Below are 23,026 nucleotides of genomic sequence, written 5' to 3' on the forward strand. Positions count from 1 at the left end.
CTTTGCTGCCCTTTCAATAACTGGAAGACAAATTTGCTGTCTACAGATGAGAGCGTATTAGAATGAAATATTGATCGTATTTTCAAAATGCACTTTACTTTTTTCAAACCTTATAGCTAGTGCTGTAAAGAATCCCTGTTGACAGGAAAAAAGTAGTCAGGATTCAGTGGGTTTGTAAGTCAGCACTGATTGAGAGTTAGCTGCAAGAGCTCATCGTGTCCATTCTTGCTGTCAGTTCTGATCAGGCAACTGGAAGAAGTTTGCATGTGATGAATATAGTTTTGCTCTATAGACAGAAATTCTTCGATCTTGGTGTTTTCTTACTTTAAGCAGTAACCAGAATGTGATGTAAAATTGGCACATCAGCTGTGAAGCTTTCCTATTGAAGTCGTACCCATCCCTTCCTTTTATTTCCAGGATTAACTGAAGGCTGGTATTTTCTAGCTGTTGCTTTGGTAACTTTGTTTATGCGGTATGTCTCTTCTGCACTGTCCCAGCAGAAGAGCAGTTGACTTTATCATTTTGGGGGATTTTGTTTATTTTGTTTGCTTTTTTTGTTTCTTTTCTGCACATGCCCAGTTGAGCCAGTTGATGCCCGCCCAGCTGCAGACAGAGGACTGACCACACGACCAGGTATATAACTTGCATGGCTTTTACCTAACCTGTGTTCTCCCAGCGTGCATGTGGTCTGCTTGAGCTGAAATGATTATGTTTGCTTTGGTGTGACCCTCTCTTAATATGTAATGCTCTGTCATGAACCAGGGGAGTGTTCCCACACAAAATCCCATCAGCCTGTGCGAGTCTGCGTGTGTCAAGGGTGATCAGGATGTGTACTTGCAGAGAGACCCAGACACCCAGAACTGATGTTCAAGTTGTTGCCCCTTCTAGCAATAATGCTTTGGCAGACGCAGGAGGTGGTAGACCTGGTACCCCCTAGTGCAGAGAGTATTTTTAATGTGGGAATGTATGATAGAAGTGTCAAATCCTCTATGTAGAGTATACAGTTTCGTCAAAGTTGGGGCTAATAAAGAATTAATGTGTACAGTTTTAGAATTGTAAGGGACATCAGGATTTCTTGCTGTGATACTTACATTAGCTAACTCCAGATATGTAAAAATCGGTACATATATTTTCCCTCTGGATTCACCGAGGACACCTCTATATGGCTATTCATTCCCTTCTAGGATGGAGAGGGGTGATTGATTGCCTTCTGTAGGTACCTGTGTCTTCCTATTGATTTCAGAGTAAGAGCAGATGACTAGCTTGAGTCAGGCTGCAAATGTTTGGAAAAGTTAAATGGGACAAATACAATTTTTAAAAGTAAAAGATTTCTTTTCATACTAACGTTTTTTGCTTTTTAGATTGGTTTTCCCCTTGGTTTTGTTTAGGATTATCTAGAAATGGCAGGTTCCATTAAGAACAAACAGCCTTTTATTTCAGAAGAGGTTACTCTCCAACATGTAGTGAGATTAGATTGGTATATTTTAGGGTCAGAATTATATCAGTATTGCATTGTCATTGTGGGTTTTTTCTTAAAACTGAGCAATCTGTCGTCTTTTTTCCTTCATCTTTTCATCCAAACATCCATTAGGTAGCATTTTGGGCAACACCCTCCTAGTGCATTTAAATCTTTCTGATAACTCACTGTGTTTACCGACTACAGAAATTGCTAGTTGCAAGTAAAATAAGCTCATATGTTATAGCAGTTGGGATAGAGGCTGGCCAGTCTGACATCTTACTTGTGTTTAAGAGTCTTAATTTGTTCCGTGAAGAGAGCCTGGAAACAGGTACAGAGCTATCTGTACAACAGTGCTAAAAATCACAGGATCAGGGAACATCTCCCCGATACTGGGTAGTCTCTGCCTTCTAGATTAGATTTCTTCCCTGAGAGCAGTAGAAGTACCGCCACACATGAAACGTGAATGTGTTAATCTGAATTCTGTAATGTTAGTTCAATCTAGCAGTTTTCTTGTAATACTAAGGTTTGTTATTGTTAACCATTTTAATTTCAGTCATCTTGAAAAAATCTGTTAGGAGGCCTGTATTTGTTATATTTGCCTCCCTCCTATTCCCTCACACACACACACACCCCCCAGAAATCTTTGGTGTCCTTTCTCTAGAGGAAGGATTTTCTCACAGTGCCGCACTCTAGTTTCGAAGTGAAATGATGTGTTTTAGTCCACTGTATCATAGCACTTTGTCACTTGGGGCAATGCATAGATTACCAAAAGTATGGCTAGCATAGGTCGTGAGTGATCTTTGTGAATGTGTATGGTAGACCATTAAGGAGCAATAAAAATTAGTATTTCAGCATGTGACTATTAGGCTTGAAATTTCCAGTGGATACACTATCTTTTGCATTATGAATAACACATGGGATATTTCCTCAATTTTCTGCTCAAGTGCAAAAGTAGCACTGCCCAGGGGCCTGTGCCGCCTCTGTCACTTTTAGCACAAAATTTGAAGTGCTGCAGAAGCCCGTGGTCTGCTTTTGGCACAGAGAGTGAACGCCTCCAGCCTAGCAGGGATGCACACTGCATTCCTCCATGCAGAGTGATGCTTGCTTCCCTGGAAAGATTGAAATCTCTCGCTGCTGTGCCTGCATTCCAGTTTTCACAGCATAAAGTGTCTTACATGTGCATGTGAGATGGGGGGTTTGCCCCTTTACTGCAGTGCTAAATGTATCCTAACAGTAAGTAAAACATGCTCACTTCACTGTTCCTGGTAAACTTTAAATTCCTTATGTCTTTAATCACCTTGTCCAGACCTTGGCAAATTTGTACTTACTGTTACAAATTCTGACAATAAATGTCCCCCTGATTTTTCATCATCCTTTAAAAATCATTGATCTGTGATAAAAATTCAACTTAACAAAAACCTGATACTGATCTGAGTAGCTTTATGAACTAGCAGAAGAGGAAAGCAAATGGGTGCTTAATTAAACTGTGAAATACAAAAGAGATCCTGACAATTTAATAATGTGTGCTTTAAAATTGTTTTAATTGCTAATTATAAATAAAATTTCTAAGTTAGAGGTTAAAAAAGGAAAAGAGATACTTTCTTTGCAGTCACTCTCAGTATAGTCGTTTTTTACAGTTTGGGGCTATTCTTTATTAAAAAAAATCTGAAAAGTGTATTATTCTAGAAAGAAAATGTATTAACAAGGGACCTGGAGGCAGATTAACGCATATAGCTTCTTGTAACTTTTTGGGTTGTTTTTATTGCCTAGATTCTTGTTGATTTCCTGAAAGATTTGCACGCTTCATAGTCCTGACTTTCCAATCAGTGCTTCTGCTTGCTTTGCTGAGGCGAACAAAGGTGGTGACTTGCTTCTTCAGGGTGAACATACAGGCCTCATGTCAACCTGCCACAGTCCAGGCCTGGAATAAGAACAAGTGAATGTTTTGTAGATGCTCAAAACCATTGAAGAATATCAGCTGTGAAAGGACTAAGACAAGCATACAAACACCTGCCCTTTTTCTTCTTTCCCATTTTCTTTTTATCACTTTTGGCCCACGTAATATTTGGCCCACGTAATATTCTTACAATGATCACGAAGTTTTTCTTAAAAGTAGATCAAACCGTGCAGGTGATCTTTATCCCTTTCCCACAAGAGAGGTAGTTTGGTCACAGTACAGAAAAGAGCAAGTACTTGTTAGTATTTGTGATAACTAGAATCTTGTTACTTCAGCACATTGTTCTTTCTTTATCAGAAAATAGTCTATGAGCAAAGTCAGGAAAAGTGAAGAGTTGTCCAATCCATAGAGCAGAAAAGCTTTTAGTAAGGACCAAGTTTAAAGCATTTACTAAAATTTAAGCCAATTGTCCAGACCCCTGCCTCTGTTGCACTCCACCTTGGCTGTCAGCAGTTGAAGCTTGAATTTGAATCTGATCTACCTCAGTCCCAGGAGGAGAGTAATTTCAGAGGGGCTGCCATCTCCTAGCATAGAGACATCATCTGCGGTATCTGCAAAGGAGCCTAGTGCTTCAACACACTGTCCTTCCCCCTTTTACTTCACAAGTGGGAAAACAAAAATAAGAATTATGCCTAAATCCCTTTCTTGTCTCTTTCCTGAAAGGGGAGTAAACAGATAATAAAAGGTCAAAGTGAAAGAAAATAGATGCATCAAGTAGTCATCAGTGAGCTATTTTTTAATACAACACAAAATGATGAGACATTTATGACATGTTTCTTACTCTTTATAAATTGCTTCATACAGGGAGATGTTAGAATGCTTCAATCCAGCCTGAGAACTTCCTTAGTAAAAGTTTCAAGTAGAGAGCGTACCTCTTTCCTCGATAGCCTCGCTGTAACTGCTTTTTCTGTAGTGTTTCCTTCTCACCTGTGCCCCCGAGGTCACTTTTTCTTGATAAACATTTGATTTCTTGCAGCTGAATTTGGAGTATGTGTTTATTGGTAACTTTGTGTGTATGTGTGCGTGTACATATGCACACATAAATCATAGAATCATTTAGGTTGGAAAAGACCTTTAAGATCAAGTTCATCAAGTCCAACCATTAACCCAGGACTGCCTGTATAAAAACATCTTTAGAATACTCATAAGCAAGCTCCTTTTTACCCATGTTAATTCAGCAGGTCTGATCTGTGGAAATTTAGTGAAGAGTAGAAAACCTGCACCAGAATGGATGTTGCTGAGTATCAGCAGATTTTCTTGAAATTCAAAGTGATAAAGAAAATAACCAGTGCTCTGTTCAGGGTAGATCATATTCTCATCTTTTGCACAGTTGCAACTGTAATTATACTGCTAACAGCTGTACTTATATCACTCACAGGATGCCTATAATTCATAATGCAAGAATTTTATGATACTGTTAGCTTCCTCCGTGTAGTATAGTTTGGGGTTGGTTTTTTTTTTTTTGCATTCTCCCAACTCTTCGTCAGTTGATTGTTTTTGCAGTCAATAATTTTGAGGAGACATTGCACATAAAGCTGCATTTGTGTCTCTGGTGCTTCCGTTGATAAATCATAACGTGTCCATCCTCATTACATGATATGGAAGTTGAGAGATTTTTTTTATACATGGTTGCAGAGGCTCTGTAAGCCTAATGGCTGTTCTGCAGAATCATTAGCACATAGGCTGCAATCTCTATGAGGTGAGGGCATAGAGCAGCTTAGTGAATTATTTATGATTTCCTTGCCAGAAATTGCCAGGGTTTTTCTCCTGTTTTAGTGATGTTAGATCAACACAGTTGTCTTAAACCAACTGTCTGCAGCCCCCAAATAGAAATGATGAATGGATATTTTTTTTTTCCATAAGGTCGCTTTGTTTCATAGATCAGATAGTTATTACCTGTGAATGCAATTATATATGCATGTGCACAGCATTTCCTTTGGCATGCCAGAAAGATTACCAGATTTTACTTGTTTTGTTTATTCATTTTTACACACATATAAAATAATCCCTGGTATTTTCAGAATTATTTCATACTAAGTTCCAATTAGGTTCTTCTTTAAAAAGATAACATTCTTTTTTGCACTGGTTTTTTGCTTTCTCCAATTTAAGAGCCCTGTGGTAATCCATGGAGTAAAAGCAAACCACTGTTTCATGGAGAGACCAGAAAGTTTTAGTTCCGTGCAGTCTTAAATGTACTTACTCCTCAAAGATATTTGAGTCGTCCTTACAAAACAATCTTCATTCTTCTTTTGTTTCCGAATGAAATGACCTGCACAAAGTCAGATAGTCATATGGAAGTAATAGTTGAACTTCTAGTAAGAACACATGGCTGTCTACCTGGGTAGTTGTTCAAACACTTCATTCCCTTCCATCCACCCCTTTTATTTTAGATTAAGCTTTACTCAGATAAAACTGTTTACTACCCTTGTAACAGGCCTTGATTCAATAAATCTTTTCTTGTTCTTGTCGTTACTCAAATACAGTTCATGGACATAGAGTTAAACGTTTTCCTGAATGCAGTCATTATATCTGTTGTTTAAACATGCTACTTCTGGTTTTCTCTATGTAGAGACCACCCAGGTCTGGTAGTTTCTACTGTGCTTCAAGTGGAGGTTAAATTTTAGCTCTGAAAGTAACCAGAAGACCACAGGCACATCTGATATTGTTTTGGATCCTCGGAAAACAAAATCTTGCTAGGCTGTTATTTAACAGGTAGATGAAGCAATTAAAAGCAGTATAGTAGATAACGACACCTAAATGCGACCTTGGTGGAATTCATTATATTCTTTTTCTTACCCTTCTTAAAGGCTTAATGTATATATTTACACAAATGCAAAAGTTCATCTGTTTGAGAATAAAGTGTTCCCCAAATCAGCTACTTTGGTTTTATTTCATGAGTAGTTTTAAACTCCATACAATTTTATTTTGCTTCCCCTGTAAGGGCAAGGAACTACAAGGTTTGCATACACTGCTCTTTTTGATGTTAGGATACGCGTGTGTGTGTACATGCACGTGTACACTTGTATGTATAAAAGCAGTTAACTTTCTAATCAACAGCAATACAATTAGAAGCCCATCATAGCTCGTTTTATTGGAATTTGCTAGATGCTTTTAAGCATGTGTTTTTGATAGCTAAATAGTTTTGTCAGTTTTTCCAAGAAGTTGCAAGTTAATATATTTACCAGCTGAACTGTAGCATTTTTAAATCAAAGTAATTAAAAATGTAACTCCCTAAAGACGGTATGTAATTCAGAAGAAAAACCACTAATAATTATAATCATTTGTGAATGTGCAGTGAGGCAGTTCTCTCACGTTTCTTCTTTTACATTGGCTTTTGTGTTTGGATTGTGTATTTTAGACTTTGTAGTGAAAAAACATCATTCTGTGTCAGAATTTAAGTTCTTGTCATATAGTTAACTTTTCTTTGTATGCTTGTCTTGAATGCAAGAGTAGAATGGTATTAGACAGCTGTTAGCTGTCTGCTGATTCACATACCTCTAATAGAAGTTTTTGAAAAATCCTGAAGTTTTTCCTCCTTCAGTTAGTACCTTTGAAAAATAAATCTTTGATTTTGTCATCTAGGTCTAAATACCCAGTCACTAGGACAGGAAAGTGAATGAACTGGAAATAAAGAGAAGTCTGTTAAATAGAAAGTCTGAATTCTATAATGTAACATAGCGGAAAGGCATATATAATAACCCCATACGTATTTTTGTCTCATACCAGGTATTTAATTGATTACAGTGTGGAGTCATGCTGCTTTTACTGTATAATCAAGTATTTGCAGAAGACCACCAGTTTACCCTAGTTGTACTTTTAAAAGTGTTTTTTTTCTCACTTCGAAGGGAGATAGGAGGAGGGAAAAAATTGCTATAGAGTTTGTTAGTGCAACAGAAGATTTTTCTATTTCTGACCTTTTTCCTATGCAAGCTGCCAAAACCAAGTTTTAGTAAGTCTAACATCATTAACTTCCTAATATCAGGTCCTACTTTATGTTCAGATCCCATGGCATTTTTGTGGATTCGTGAGTAAGGCCAAGCAGACCATGAGACCTTGGTCACCTGACCCAAAGCAAAAAGTTTCTGCCTGATATCAAGGCAAAAGATTGTTTAACCTGCTGCATGCTGGAAGTACAGCTCCCATGCTACTGTTTGATGGGAGTGGGAAGAGGGAAGGGAACCTTCAAAGAAATGTAGCTTTAGGGAAGCCCAAGCCTGCATTTCTCCAGCAGCTGAGAAGACAGCTGATGAACTTACCACCCTCGATTGCTCATTGATGTGAAGGCTCCTGACCTGTTCTGCCCCTGAAATGCTGCTGTAACTCCTGCCTTTGGCATTTGGCTCTGTTTAACTGAAACTAACAAAGACCCACGGTCTAAGCTATCGTAGCCTGCTTTCAGTAAAAGTGGTCAAAGCCCATGAGCAGAAGTACCCAAGTCCATTATCCCACCTCTAGCACTGATGCATGAGGGATACTCAAGAGACTTCGTCTCTGCTTTATACTCCTGGCACATCCACTGAGCTTTTGGCAGCCAGCATTTGATAGATTTCAGTACTAGAAATTTTATTTTTACCATTGTGTTTAGTAACCCTGGATGAACATTGCTTTGCATTTGTTCATTTGTATTTTGCCCATCCTCATTATTTGTGCCAATGAGTTCTGCAGTCCAGTTTGCATTGTGCCAAGTTATATATATACACACTCTTTCTTTTGTTAGTTTTTAATCTGCTATGTCATAGCCATGATTGTGTCCTGCACTTTCTTACGAGAAGTAATGAATGACCGTTTCCTGCAGACTTTCTCCTTGTCACTCACACTTGTATAGGCCTCTGTAGTGTTTCCCCTCGGTTTTCTCTTCATTCTGAAGATTCCTGCTTTGTCTAGTCCTTCTTGTACAGAAACCATTCCATACCATCAATCATCCGTGTCTCCCTGCATTGTACCTTTTCTAGTTCTGCCTTTATTTGAGCTGGGGTGACCAGAATGAGTAGCCAGATTTAAAATGAGGATGCATCATTTATACAGTGGTGTAACAATGTTTTGTTTTGTCTGTTCCCTCATAATTACTCCTAGCTTTCTCTTTGCCTTTTTGACTGCTACTGAGCCAACTGCCCACAGAGTTACCCACAGTGGCTGCAAGGTCTCTGTCCTGGGTGGAACAGAGCTTAGAGCCTCTTGTTGTGTATGTATAGTTAGGGCTACGTATCCCTGCAAGCACCACTTTACATTATATCAACATTGAATATCATTTCCCTTTTTTTATGCACTCAGAATTTGTAATATCCTTCTGCAGTTCTTTGCAGCTGGTTTTGCTTTGGCTATGCTCTTTTTTTTTCTTTTATTTTTTGTCAGTAAACTTTATCACATCACTATTCACTGCTTTATCCAGATCACTTTACAAACAGCACAGCACAGATCCTTGTGGGACCCTGCTGGTAACCTTCCTCCATTGTGAAAAATGGCTGTGTAGTTACACTTCATTTTCTATCTTTTAATCAGTTATGGAAAGTCGTGTAGGATTTTTGCTTGTAGTCTTTGCCATCGTAGCTTCTGCCAGAGCTTTGATCAGGGACCTTCTCAAAAAAAAGCTTTTGGCTTTTTGGAAATCCAGATTCACTCCAAGGCAAATCACTGTTTCCCATGTGCTTCCTAACTCTTCCAGTGACCTCTAAGAGGTTTGGGAGGCAGGACTTCCCTCAACAAAAGATAAGTTTATTCATCACTGATTTATCTCGTATATGTATGCATATGTTCTAATCAATATTTACAGCTTAAGTGAATTTGCCAGCTGTAGTGCCAGAGTTGTGCAGTTCCTCAGGCCCTTGCCTTGGGGGATTTTCCATGTGGGGCAGCAAGTGTGGCCGCGGACAGTGGCGAGCAGCTGGGAGCCACCACCTCTTCAGCCACTTCAGCTGTGGGCAGTGAACCAAGTCCTGGGAAGGCACTTTCCCCCCAACTATTTAACCTATATGAAGCACTACTATTTCTGTGTTGGGGTTTTCACCCTCCCTTTTAATCCTAAAAACAAAAAGTCAGGGGTTTGAAGAGACAAGCCTCTGTGCAGCCAGATACACATTCTCGTTTTCTTTGCTTCCCGTTGATACAGGTGTAAGGGCTATTTTGAGATTATACACAAAGGAGAGTACGTTTCATTCTTATTTTAATTTGGAAAACTAACTATAACTGCTTCAGGGATAGAAGGTTAAACTTCTTTTCAGGTACCATGTGGGTTTTATTTCCCTCACCTCCATTTCCTCCTGCATTTCATTGACAGCACATCATGGTATGTTTTCAAACTGCAGTTCGTTTAAGTACTTTACAGTTCTTGCATTTAGAAATGGTCTCTTTTATATAAATGTTATAATATACTTGTGTCAGTAGTGTAACGCAGCATCAAAAATCAGATTCTTTGTAAAGACATTTGAGATTTTACGTGCTTCATTTCTTTAAAAGAAGACACTAAAGTAGAATTTATGGGGCTTAAAGCGTCAGACTGTTCAAGAAAATAACCATAAATACTTCACTGCATAAAGATGATTCTTGTTCTCTCCTTTGCATGGTTTCCTATGAAGAGAAAGTTCAAGACCTTAGAACGGGATTGTACAGTCCAGAGAAGTTCTTGGGAACATCTGTTCTTACTGATTCATAATACAAAAATAAATTGACATTTAATGAAAAAAGAAATTGCATGTTCAAAGGCAATAAAAGCACAATAATTCTTACACTGAGTGCTACTTTAGACTGTGGAGCTCATTGGCACGTGGAAGTCTTCAGGAATTTATTGAGAGTCCAAAGAGATGGCGGAGCACGAGAGCAGTCAGTAGTGTTAAGAATTTTAAAAGAGGTTCTTCCTCTGTCAGAGCTTAAGGTCAGCCCAAAATACTGAGAATGAAGGCTTGGAGAGAGGAGTCAGGGTGTTAAAATGCTAAAATAAGTACAGACAAGGAACACGAACTAGTTTGTTCTTATTACATTAGATAGGGTGAGGAGGTAACATCTCATAAAACCCTGCTTCTGCGGTGTTTGTACCTCTAGAAATATGTCAGTCACTTGGTACTGAGGAGAATGACCAGCTATGTGAATACCTGCATGGTCTCTATAAGCCAGAGCCAGCTTTTCGGGACAGAACATTCATAGATACACAATACAGGATGCACTGCTCAGCTGTTTTAAGTCTGGCTCTTTCTCCTAAAGCTCTTTTCCAGGAGAAAATACTGACCTTCTTTCCAGTTAGGCAAGTGCAGCATCTCCCCTTTGCATTCATAAGGAGAGAACAGGACTGCAAACTATCTACAATTAAAATCACTACAAGCTTTATTTACTTGCTTTACTGTATGTTTCTAATCAAAGGGGGCAGTTGTCATCTCTGACAGAAGTCAAGACTTGCATAATCATAATTGTGAGCAGTCTGAAATATGGAAACAAATAACTGTGTAAACTTCAGGAACATTTTAATAACCCTTATTTGTGCATGTTTGCGCAAAAGGTACAGAGTCACAAGAAGAAGATACAGTATCTGGGGTTCCCCACCTCACACCATGGGTATGTGTTTTTTCCTCACAGCAGCCTGAGCTTAGGAGGGAGGGAGGTTTCGGCCTAAACACCAAATTTTCTTGACATTGCTAAAGAGGCTGTCAGAGCAGATCTGTCTGCATGGGGTGAGCTGATTGAGGAGACCACTGTTAGTCCCTTGCAGCTTAGTTTTCGCAGTATTTCATGCTGGAAGCCTTTGATGCTTGTACCAACATAGTTGCAGTGGATTAAGGAATGTTTAACAGGGGAGAAATTTTACCAGCTCAGTCTGTGTCACCTCAGTGAGACTTAAACATCAGATGTACCTCACTTTCCTCCCCATTCCCTTTCACGTTGCATCACACCTCCTCTGCTTGAATGACACCATTGCCTTCTGCTCTTGTAATGGTGGAGGTAAGCAGAGTGTAATTGAGTTGATGACTTTAACAAATTGTCGTTGCGGTGCAATGCAGGTTCTGGGTTGACCAATGTTAAAACAGAAGAGATATCTGAAGTGAAAATGGATGCAGAGTTCCGGCATGACTCAGGATATGAAGTTCATCATCAAAAGCTGGTGAGTGAACACACAGTGCTTTCCATACGTGAGTTCCGAGTTGCTGATTCAGTCTTGAACTAGTGGGTCAATTACAGCCATGTTTCCCCCAAGAAATGTGGGTGCTGAAAGTGCCAACAAAAAGTTTTCATGTGAACAGATGATGATTTTTCTGGTTCTTTCTTAAATGAGAGTAAACCTGGAACAGCTTCAGCAGAGAGGATGGAAAGCCATTAAATCTCACACGAGAGGAAATTCTGACAGTTCCTGCCCTTGCACCGCCATGTGAGTAGACATGGTCATATGGGCTTGTCCCACGGTCCATCTGTCATGGTCTCGTAACCAAAGACAAGGGATACAGAGGAAGTAATATGCTAAAAAAGAAAAGAAAAAAAGTTTGATGGAGACACACAGCGTGGTGCAGCAAGAGAGAGAGAGTGACACCATTTCAGGAATAGATTCATTTTCTGTCAAAACAGATGGTGGTGGTGCATGAAGGAGGCTAAACTCCACGGAGCATAACCTTTCACAAGATTGCCTGCTTGGGATAAGAGGAGATTCTTCACTAGACTTAATTTTAATTCGTGCTTGGCTGCATCTGTGAGTTTTGTTCCTTAAGGTATATTAAATTATGAATAGATGAAAGGCAGGTAGGAGCAAAATATTGTTCCTCGTTTGAACTATGCTGCTTATGAACACAAAAATAACAACCAAAAGCAACATAAGTAAGAACAAGCATCTTCTAAAAGCTCTTTTCAGTCCCTTAATAAGTAATGAAGAATCCGTACAGCAGTGTTGACTACAGACCTTTTCTGCTTCCTCTTTTTTAAAGGTATATTACACGATGAGATTTCCGTTCCATGACTTTCAGTATCCTGATAATAAACTTGAAAACTTTTTTCTTAATATATTCTTAAAGCTAAGTAGCACTGAAAATTAAAATTAACATGGGACTCAAATTTGCATTTGACTAGGCAATCACTGTGTGAAAAGATATTCTGCCATCTCTTTGATGCTGAGAACTAAGAATTCCCAGTTTGACTAGCTAATCCAAAATGCATTAGCACTAATTTGGGAAATTCCGACATGCTTGGCTCAGATGGGTTAAACATCCTGATGGAGTAAACCCGTGCAGTTTACTGAAGGGAATGAACTTGCAGGAATGTATTTTAACTGATCCTGTGTCATGCGCTTACCAGCAACAACCTTTAAGCAGTTTGATACCATCCCAAGCAGTTTGGTGCTGGAAACTATCCTTACCATGGTGGCTGATAGGGAATGCATTGCAATCCCTGCACTTGGGTAATCTGTGTCATGCTTAGAGTGGGACCTTTCCATCTTATTGAAGTATTTTATGCCATACTTCTCACTGATAGGTACAAGCATTATTTAAAAATTAGTAAGCAGTCCTCTAGGTTATCTTTCCAATTGAGACTGAGCAAGGGGTCCAGTATTGCTGAGAAAGTACTGGACTGATGACGTACAGGGCATTGGTTGTTTACCAAGTGCCATATCCTAGCCAATGCCCTTCTCCATTAGCTTTAATTCAAAAGCAATAAGCAGAAAATACTTTCATCTGTTCTCCTTCTCCTGTGCCCTGGTAGGATTTACTGAAACAGTCTCCTTAGGATATCACTTTGAATTGAGCAGCACATTGCATTTTACACACAAACTTCTGAATTGGGCTGGAATTGCAGTTATTTTCTCCTTTATGTGGATGTTCACATTTTAACTGTACAGTAGGTTGATTTTCACGGCTTAGAGTGCTTAAGGCCTTCCTCTGTTGCACATGTATATTAGCTGGGGCATTTCACAGTGCTCCAAAATAGTATGGTAACAGAATTTCAGTCCTGGGCAGGTAAAATTGACGGAAGAAATTATTACTTCACATCAGCTTCTGCCAACACTGTCCATTGTGTGTACTTCCTAGTGATTTCTTAACCTTGTTCAAACACATTTCTTGCTTATGACTAGGAACAATATAAATATTTATACTGCATGCTTTAATACCTCTCTGAGGAAGATCGTGTTTCTTAAAGAGTGCAAATGTTATACAGCTCATTATAATTCTCAGCTGGTTTCCTGCTTCCCTCTCCATTTTTGTTAAATACTTGTCAAAGTATTTAGTCTTTCAGAGTGAGATAGTCTTACAATTCTGTGAATGTAATTTATTCTCTAATCCTTTTTGCCCGTTTTGATTAAAAATAGTAATAATAAAAGCCTGCTGTTGGCAAGCAGACAATAGGTTTGTAAAATATGCATAGATGTAAAATAATCCAGGATATTCCTTGAATACAAAGCAGGACAGTTAAAACAATCACTCACCCGTTCCTGTTGCGAAAAGCCAGTCTTATTAAATGCATAGTAAAAGCATCTTAGTGTCCGCTCTTTTGCCTTATCAATACATATAATTCAAGCAGATCTTCTGTTTTTTACAGAACTTTTACCTTATCTAGATCTCACATGAGTATTGTCATGATCCTGTTATAGCTCATTCTCCCTTTACTCTGCAAAAGTATCTGAAGCATCCCTTGATGGTCACTTAAATTGGCACACTTGATTTTGCTAGACTCTTAGTCTCTTTGGTGTGAGAATTTTATCCCAGCTGGTTGTGTGCAAGTTTCATTGTTGTGCTACGGGTCTTCACCACTCTTTCATAGAAGAAATGTATCACAGTCCAAACTTTAGATTTGTAGGTTTATAAACACTTTCATCATTAGCATTCTAAAAATAAATATACGTGTATGCCCCCTGGTTAGTCCTCCACAAGCTTATCAGTCATTTTGCAATTAGTTTGACTCGATTACCCAAGAAAAAAAAAAGCAGCTCCTGTCTTAAGACCTGTGTGAAGCAGAATCATGGAGGTGAGTCTTTCCCTTAGCCACAGTACTGCTACACCACAGGCAATACAGATTTCCCAAATTGCTCTTCTCCAGCTATGAGAGCTGGGGTGCAGCAATCCAGTTTTGAATAATTAGGATGACATGCAATACTGTTAGATTACTGATACTTCAATAGGCTTTGTATTGCTGTGGCAGCTGGACAGGTTAGCCAAATATTCAGTGAGCTTTTTATTAGCCACCTTCCTTTATTTTTCTTTTGCAGGTGTTCTTTGCTGAAGATGTGGGTTCAAATAAAGGTGCCATCATTGGGCTAATGGTGGGAGGTGTTGTCATAGCAACAGTCATTGTCATTACTTTGGTGATGCTGAAGAAGAAGCAGTACACATCTATTCATCATGGGGTCGTGGAGGTAAGAAAAGACTACCAAGCACCACTGCTGTCACATGTACAACACAGTCAACACACTGCTCTGTAAATATATTTACAAACAAAGAAACCATATTTTTGGCTGGCCTAATGTTCAGAGTTGGAGTGGTTGCATCCAGTAGAGTGGAATCAAATTGCCTTATTTTGTAAATGCACACAGAATGTAAACCTTGTTAAGTTGGGTGTAAAACCACAAAAATCTCTCTGGAACTATTTCAAACCAATCACCTCATAATGTGAAAGTTCATTTTATAGGAAATTTAACAGCAGCCAATGAGCAGAGGAATTTATATGCTGCACAAGAGGAAAGATCTGGTTTTACTGTTGCTGGGAATTTATGCACACAGATTTCTTTATTTAGCTTGCAAATAGACATTTGAGGCAGGTCTTCTGTGGATTGTGCTGTACACAAGGATTTTCCCTATACAGATACTTTATTACTTTTTGTTCTCTCAACAAGATTTTCTTTTGCCACCAACAGCTTTTGATTTATGGCTAATCTGAAACTCATAGATTTGAGAAACAAATAATACACGACACTCTTATATTGGATTTTCAAGATGAAAACCATTGCCCCTTCCCAATCTACCAAGTTAATTTGTAGTCAGTTTACAGTAGCTTAAAATACCTCATCTGTGGCTTGGACTTAAGACAAGATCTCTGTAAGCAGAAAAACTTAAATTATGAGAACTGGAAGGGTGTTCATGTAACTCTCTTCTCCCCCCACGTGTATTGATACCTAGTTTGTTGTGTGAGTGTCTGGTTTGGGGATAGAATCATGGAATGGTTTGGGTTGGAAGAGACTTAAAGATCGTCTAGTTCTAACCCCCCCCTGCCATGGGCAGGGACACCTGCCACCAGACCATGTTGCTCAAAGCCCCATCCAGCCTGGCCTTGAACACTTCCAGGGACGGGGCACCCACAGCTTCTCTGGGCAACCTGTTCCAGTGTCTCACCACCCTCACAGTAAAGACTTTCTACCCAATAGCTAATCTAAATCTACCCTCTTGCAGGTCACAACCAATAGCCCTTGTCCTAATGCTACATGCCCTTGTAAAAAGCCCCTCCCCAGCTTTCTTGTAGGCCCCCTTTAGGTACCAGAAGGCTGCTGTAAGGTCTTCCCAGAGCCTTCTCTTCTCCAGGCTGAACAACCCCAACTCTTTCAGCCTGTCTTCATAGGAGAGGTGCCCCAGCCCTCTGATCATCTTTGTGGCCCTTCTCTGGACTTACGCTATCAGGTCCATGTCCTTCTTCTGTTGGGGGCCCCAGAGCTGAACACAGTACTGCAGGTGGGGTCTCATGAAAGCAGAGTATTAGAGGGCAGAATCGCCTCCCTCAACCTGCTGGCCACTCTTCTTTTGATGCAACCCAGGATCCGGTTGGCTTTCTGGGGTGAAGCGCACATTGCCAGGTCATGTTGAGCTTCTTGTCAACCAACACCCCAATTCTTTCTCCTCAGGGCTGCTCTCAGTCCATTCTCTGCCCTGCCTGTATTTGTGCTTGAAATTGCCCCAATAGTACTTGTTTTAGCAAGGACTTGAAACACTTACATGGTTTTGCCTTCCAAAACTGGTATTTCACATTATTGATTGAAACTAGGTGTTGTTCAAGTCCATGGTTTATGTTGGTTTCACCTTGAGTCAAATGGACCTTGCTTTGGTCTTGCTGGAGATGTACATACTTTCTGATGCATATATTCCACTGTCTGGGGCAGTGAAGAGTCTTAGAAATATTTGGGTAAGTGTTTGTCTTAAGCCTGTGCTTGTGCATCCCTGCGTCCGTGCTGTGGTTGCCCATGTGGTCTGAAACTTTCCAAAGAGACATGATCAGAAGAACACCAACTGTTTGGGGTGAGCCTTGAGCAAGACAGCAAGCTGAGCAGAATTTTGAATGGAGAGGCAGAAAAGAGTAAGCGAGAATCTCAGCTTTAACGTTCCATATGAAAGTTTCCAGCCCATTTTGTAGAAAATTGAAAGAGGTATTAGTTTTAAACCACCAAGCTGATAGCTGCTGCCAACAGTTGTGCAACCTGAGGTGCTCCTTTGGCTGGATTTAGCGACAACAGAGTAGGGCAGGAGGCTTGCTAGGCCAAAGCCCCAAGTCAGACATTGGATGTGGATGTACCACTATTGCAGTACGACTTTAAAGTTTCAGGTGGACTTTGCCTGATAGAATGACATGGCAAAATTATTCCCGGATTCCTGTGAGCTTTCCTCAGTTGAGAGTGAACTTGGAAATGTTGGACTAGAAATAGCATGCACAAGCTGAACGAGTAATTCATGTCAAAATGACAGCATCACTTAGGGAATAAAAGATTTTACAGATAATGCCATAAAGCTATAGCATGTGGATGTACCAAGAATATTAGTCGATTTATAGTACAACAGTGTAGATTTGCTGCATTGTGTCTGGCATTGGCAGGCAGGATTCCTTATTCTGCCAGACTTGCTCAGTGGTCTTGGCAGACTGCATAGCCTCACTGAGCTTCTTGCCTGCAAGAAAGGCATGACATCTATTTCTGTCTTAGGTTGGTGAAAATTTTGTACCACGCACTTTGGGGGGTGGCAGAGGGGAACACCCAAAGATCCATATACAATTGATGTTTTAACAGTAAAATGTCTTCAAAACTAGGTTGTTCCATTCCAAAGAAGATTACTTTATTTAGCAACAGTGCACCTTTAGCATGCTGTGCACAAAAAGCACGAAAGAGCAAAACCACTTGATGTAAAAATAACTGTACATCAACTCTACGTTGGCAGAGTGTATTTTAACAAAGCATGCAACCCGTATGTTGCGTGTCAGAAGTTGCCATGAGAATTTAACTCTCTGGTAATGGATGCAAGATTACAAAACAGGTCCTGTTCCACCTGTATTCTTATCTTCAAAAAGTCAACTCCATAGTACTTTTTCTCATTTCACTATGATTTCTTCAACAAAAGATGTTATTAAAAATCCTGTTAGCCTTTTTTGAAGCTCTGAGGAGGAATATAGAAGTGTCAGAATAATTTTCTCTTAAGTCTGAGAATAAAAACATTTCAAAGTGGTTCAGCCTCCCCAGAGAAAGGACTTCCACAGTTAAGTAAATAAATGACTGATTGGCTGAAAATTACTTATTGTATGTGCATATAGGAGCTCCAACAAACATTTTGGAGGTATTTTTTGCTGGTGCACCCACCCCAGCTGTCTGCAGGAGGTTACTTCCTCCATAGAAGTAGGTGGCAAAAGAGAAGTTCTCACCTCTCCTGTGCTCTGGACAACAGCTGACTGTCTCAACTTGTCCTCTTTGAGGATCTTCTTTTTGAATCATAGAATTATAGAATCATTTAGGTTGGAAAGGACCTCTAATATTACAAGTCCACCACTAAACAATGTCCCTAAGGACCACATTTACATCTTTTAAATACCTCCAGGCACGGTGACTCCACCAGTTGTCAGTCAGCCTGTTCCAGGGTGTTCTGCTACAGAGACAAGCACCTCCAGCAAGACCGTGGGGGGGAGAGGTGACAGCAGGAGGGCTCACAGCAGCAGCAGATTGCATACTGCAGTCCAACTCTCAAAGTCTGATCTGCAGTTGTATATTAGGCAGTATCCATTTACCATCATTTAAACCACAATATTGTGTTCAGTGCATCTCTGAGGGCTGCCAGCACCTCCTGTCTGGGTTTGATCTGCCCCATGTGTGTAGAGGCAGTACATGAATTTTTCTGCAGCATTACCATCTTCCGGACTCCACATCAGGGTTTTCTGCATGAAAGATCCGTAGGATGGAGTAGAAGGGGATAGATGGACAACCACTCTCAAAAGAGGTTATCTACCTGACCAAGCTGTTTTCTCAAGAGACATCACATCGAACAGAGTGTCGAGGCTGATTCTCAGCAGCGCCAGAGTACCCACACTTCTTACATGCTGTGTTCAACTTAGGCCACCTCCATAATGGGTGCAAAAAGCTTCTTAAAATGGTAAATGGCTTTAGGGATTTACTGACAAGGAGATAATCGGGTTCAAGGCATGTTGTTTGGCAGAGCAGTACCTAGGGCAGAGGTTATAAGGAACGTGAGGAAGAGTTTGGCAGTCAAAATGGGTAAAAGTGAGTAGAAGAGAAGACATTCAGGATGAGTGATAGTGCGCATAGGTTGGCAGTGAGATGGATTATCCTGCAGCAGACAGCTACAGGAAGGAGAAGTACTAGCACTAGTCATTTTAAAGGCTAAAGGGGAAATGTATTTAAAAAATTGACTAAGACTGCAAGTAGGAGCCTCGATAAATCCCTTTCATCTATAAATGCCATATTTCAGAGGTTATTGGACTTTCACTATAAAATAGTTTTATCGAAGTGAGACTTTTTAATATGGAATATTGTGCAAGGGTGTTAAAAAATCAGTCTGATTTTACTGTCTCTCCTCATATTTTTTTCCTAATCTCTTTCTCCACCCTTATTTTCTTCTAAGTTTCTCTAGTTTCTCATCAGTTCTTTAGTCTCTTCTGCCTTGCATTTTCTTTGATTCTTCTCTATTTATGTTGTTCTATTACCCTGTTTCTTTCCCACGAGCAACTTATGCTGTGTGCTTATCACATCTTCTAGTCCTGAATAAGAAGTGCTGAGTGGGAGGCTTAAGCTAAAACAGGTGACAGGGTTCACCACAGTGTTATTTAGAGCTTAAATATGGAGAAGTACAGCGCAGGTTCTGGCCTGCCCCTCCTTTGCATCCCAGCCTAGTGCGGGGGCAGGGGGGAGAGCCTTCTAGAAAAGAAGATGCTCTCAAGCGTGTATTGATACACGGAGATCCCTGATCATTTAAGCCCAGAGCTTCATACTGCACTTCAATTTCATGCTAGAAGAGAACGTGTCGGTGGGTTTAGTTGTGAACTGTGAGGCTCTCACTTCTTGATTTGGAGAAGCACTTAGATACTCTGGTAGCAGGAGCCAGGGATGACTTGATGCTACAGCAGCCCCTTCAAGAATGCAAGGAAGGGTGGCTTTTCCTCTGCACTTGGTTTCTATTGTTATTTTCTGTAAGTGTTGAAAAGGCTATGGGGACATTTGCAGTTTTCCCTGCTTTGTTCCTCTCTTCCTTTCACAGCCCTGTTAGCGACAACTTTAGCAGCAGATGGCATGCAGCAATATCGTCATGATGGAAGTAGTTAATGCTGTTAAATTGGCATGGTCCTCAGGACGACAGGGATTAGGCCTTTCACGTGTTTGTACAAAACCTCTATGGAATGGATTTGTTAGGCCCAATTGTGGTTATAGTGATGACATAGATCGAACAGCTCTACCTGTCAGCAATAACATCGAGGAATTGCCAGAAGTTGATTCACTGCATATGGATGTAGATGGTGTATCCTTGTGGAGGGAGAAGTTGGCAACCCTTGGGGAAAGGACAGGGAAAGCAGCAGGAAGTGGCCCAGCCCCTGGAGATGGTTGCAGAGTTGTTAGTTGCTGTGAGTTGTGGCAGCTCAATCACTGCCTCCTGCCCAGCCCCACCGCTGCCCTCTCTGCTGGGCATAGGTGAGACCTGAGCAGCAGGCACCGGCAACGCTTTTAAAATGCAAGCACACAGTTGTATGCTGGCTGCTGAGCAGTCATTGTACAGAAATGTCCTGGGGATTTGGGTGCAGAGGTTGAAGAGGAGACGGGCTGTGAAATTCCCAGGGGTTCTTTTGTCCTTGATGGATCAAAATGACTTTTGACAGCCAAGCCGAGCACTCACTGCTTGCATGGGCTGGCCAGGGAAAGCTTGCATCCTCTGGAAAAAAAAAAGTTTCTTTTGTCACTTTTGGAGAGGGAGGGGGGCAGAGAAAGAAAACCACTAATTCCTTCCTCTCTTCGCCCCGCCGCCCCCCCCCTTCTAAAACTGGAAAGAGCAGCTTAGAGCAAGAGCGACCTCTCCCTAAACATGATGTCACTGCCTGAGAGCTTGTAACATGAGGTGAAGAAATTGCAGAAGGTTGGGGTTGTTGCATAAGAGAATTATTCCATGCAAATGCAACTTTAAAAAAAAAATAGAGAAAGCCTTCGAGTGGTTGTATTTTAACAGAAAAAAAAGGCCAAGTTATATTGCAAAATCAGAAACACAGGGCAGCACCGTGTCAGTGCAACCCAGTGGTCCTTTCTGCCTGGCTTCCAGCTCCCTGCCGGCAGGAGTCAAGGGCTTGCTGGAACGCTCAGGGCTCCCAGCTACAGAGAGTTTCACAATAACTTACTTGCAAGCAAAAGCAATATGTGACCCTTAAAAGTTGGGTACTTCACAAAAATGTTTAATTATTGTGTAAGAATAAGAGATCTGATGGAAGTGCTGATTGAAAATGCAGTTGGAGAGTTGGAAGGTGAACAAGGAGGTTTAGAAGGGGCACAGATCTGAAAATGGATCAGATTTGGGGTTAGCAGTTCATCTGAGCAGTCCAATACATGTGCCACACACAGAACCAGTTCTTCTCTTAAGTAACAAATAAAAGAACATCAAGACAGAAGATGGCTCTGAGAGGAACCATTTTCTGGTGGCACTGTGGGAGAGGTGGTACTGTGATAGAACCTACCGCAGTAAAAGAATGGCTGCAAAAATAGCAGCCTGCATTTGTCCCAAGCATGGAAAAACATACCTTTAATCTTTCTCCAGAGTATCAGGTAGCAACTTACCAGAGGTCATAGTCTGTCCTCACTAAGCTATTTCCAGTGTTGTAGAGTAGATTTAAAATTAGTTTCAGACATACGTACTTCTCCTTTGCTTTTTTATTAAAAGGTTAGGGTAAGTTAGCCTGCTATATAAGGCTTCTTGAGACAATACACTTTCCATTATTCAAAAGGCTGTTTCTATGCTAGAAGTAAACTGATGTTTTTCCTAAAGGTCAGTAGTTACAGGAATCCACAGAAAAATGTTCATACCTAATACTTTGTTGTAGAGTTTTAGGCACCTTCCTGATTTCAAATTTTTGACAATGTAGAATTCACTTTTTACCTTCTAAGAGCTGTCAAAGACTAGAGATATCAGATAGCAAATTAAATACCTGACAAGCAGGCTTTCTTAGCTTTGTTTTCATAGATGGCTAGCAAGACAGCCAGGGTACAGCAGGTTTTGAACACACAACAGCTATTGAGCTGATACAGCAGAGGTAAAATACCTAATTAATGTTTAGAGACTGTTCTTGCCCACTCTGATCTGATGGAGTTTCATATTACTGTAATGTTCGATGAAGGAAGAAAATAATTTGTGGAGTCACAGGTATTCAATGGAGAGGTCTTGACCGAGCTGTCTTCATGCCTGTCTTCCAAGTAATGAAGAAAGGTTAATTTTTGTTAAGCAGAAATAATTAAACCAGTGCAGACACATCAAGCTATTTGTCACTAAACTGAACCAAACTCTACCTTGGAGCCAGAAAGCTCCTGTTTCTGTGAGTGCAATGGGATTTTTTGCTCACCTTGTGCCTGGCTACTCTGACATTTCCTTACTACCCTCATTTTATTTTTTCCAGTTAATTTTTCTTGGTTTTGAGACCACAGCACCTGCAACAGATCTGAGAGCACAGTATAGACAGAAGGCAGCCTCAAGCCACTTCCTTCAGCTTTTTAGTGAGGTTTTTCTTTTCTTCCGAGATCCAGTTGATCCCAAGTATAGGTACCTAACTATGTCCTAGGGGAGGGAAACCTAATAATGGGAGACTAGTGGGGAGATGCAAAATACATCCACTTCTTTAGTTTGTTGAGTTGCGTGATTCCTGAGCCAGCCAACATAAACAAAAGCTGGTACTGCTAAGTTTGGTCAGCTGGTTTTGAAGTCCTGCAGTAAAAAAAATGAGTTGCAGAGTTACTCCTGTTGCCTTATCTTCTCCTGCATATTACTCTGCCCAAAAATGAATTCTGACTGTCCAAGCTGGAAGGCCCATCTCTTGCAGGTTGCTCTTTAAAACTGTTCACTGGTTTCTCATGTATTGCGAGGTGCAGTGCTGTCTATTGATTTTGTTCATGTGGCCACCCTCAGTCCTGTGTAACTTGGAGAGCAGTTTTCAGAGATTGTTGTCTCTTCAGACAAAGTGAGAGCCTCCAGGGGGGCAGGTTTAATACTCTGTTTAGTGGAGAAGTGTCCCTATCACTTCCCAGCCACCTTTACTTTAGACTTTCTTAGGGATTTGGACTGGGCTTACTTTCCCTGTTTCATTAAAAGAAGAAAAGGGGGGTGGTCCAGGGAAGAACCTATCAAAGAAATTGTCTTGTGTTTCATGGGAAGAGGAGGGTACAGAGTATGTTGGATGGCTGGGAAGTGGGCAAAAGTGGGGTATGT

The 23,026-nt window shown here is 40.5% G+C and overlaps 1 protein-coding gene across 4 annotated transcripts in view; it reads left to right on the forward strand.

The window, feature by feature from the left end:
• Positions 1–23,026, forward strand: part of LOC121083016 (amyloid beta precursor protein) — a 229,415-nt gene that overhangs the window by 205,086 nt on the left and 1,303 nt on the right. For 2 of the 4 annotated variants that reach the window (XM_040582851.1, XM_040582854.1), the window contains 3 exons: positions 580–633; positions 11,402–11,502; positions 14,587–14,733. In XM_040582851.1, the coding sequence (XP_040438785.1) occupies positions 580–633; positions 11,402–11,502; positions 14,587–14,733 (302 nt within the window). The remainder of the gene's footprint in view (positions 1–579; positions 634–11,401; positions 11,503–14,586; positions 14,734–23,026) is intronic. The other 2 variants (XM_040582852.1, XM_040582855.1) reach the window with 1 other exon arrangement.

Source organism: Falco naumanni, chromosome 2 (assembly GCF_017639655.2).
Source record: "Falco naumanni isolate bFalNau1 chromosome 2, bFalNau1.pat, whole genome shotgun sequence".
Classification (NCBI taxonomy): Eukaryota; Metazoa; Chordata; class Aves; order Falconiformes; family Falconidae; genus Falco; species Falco naumanni.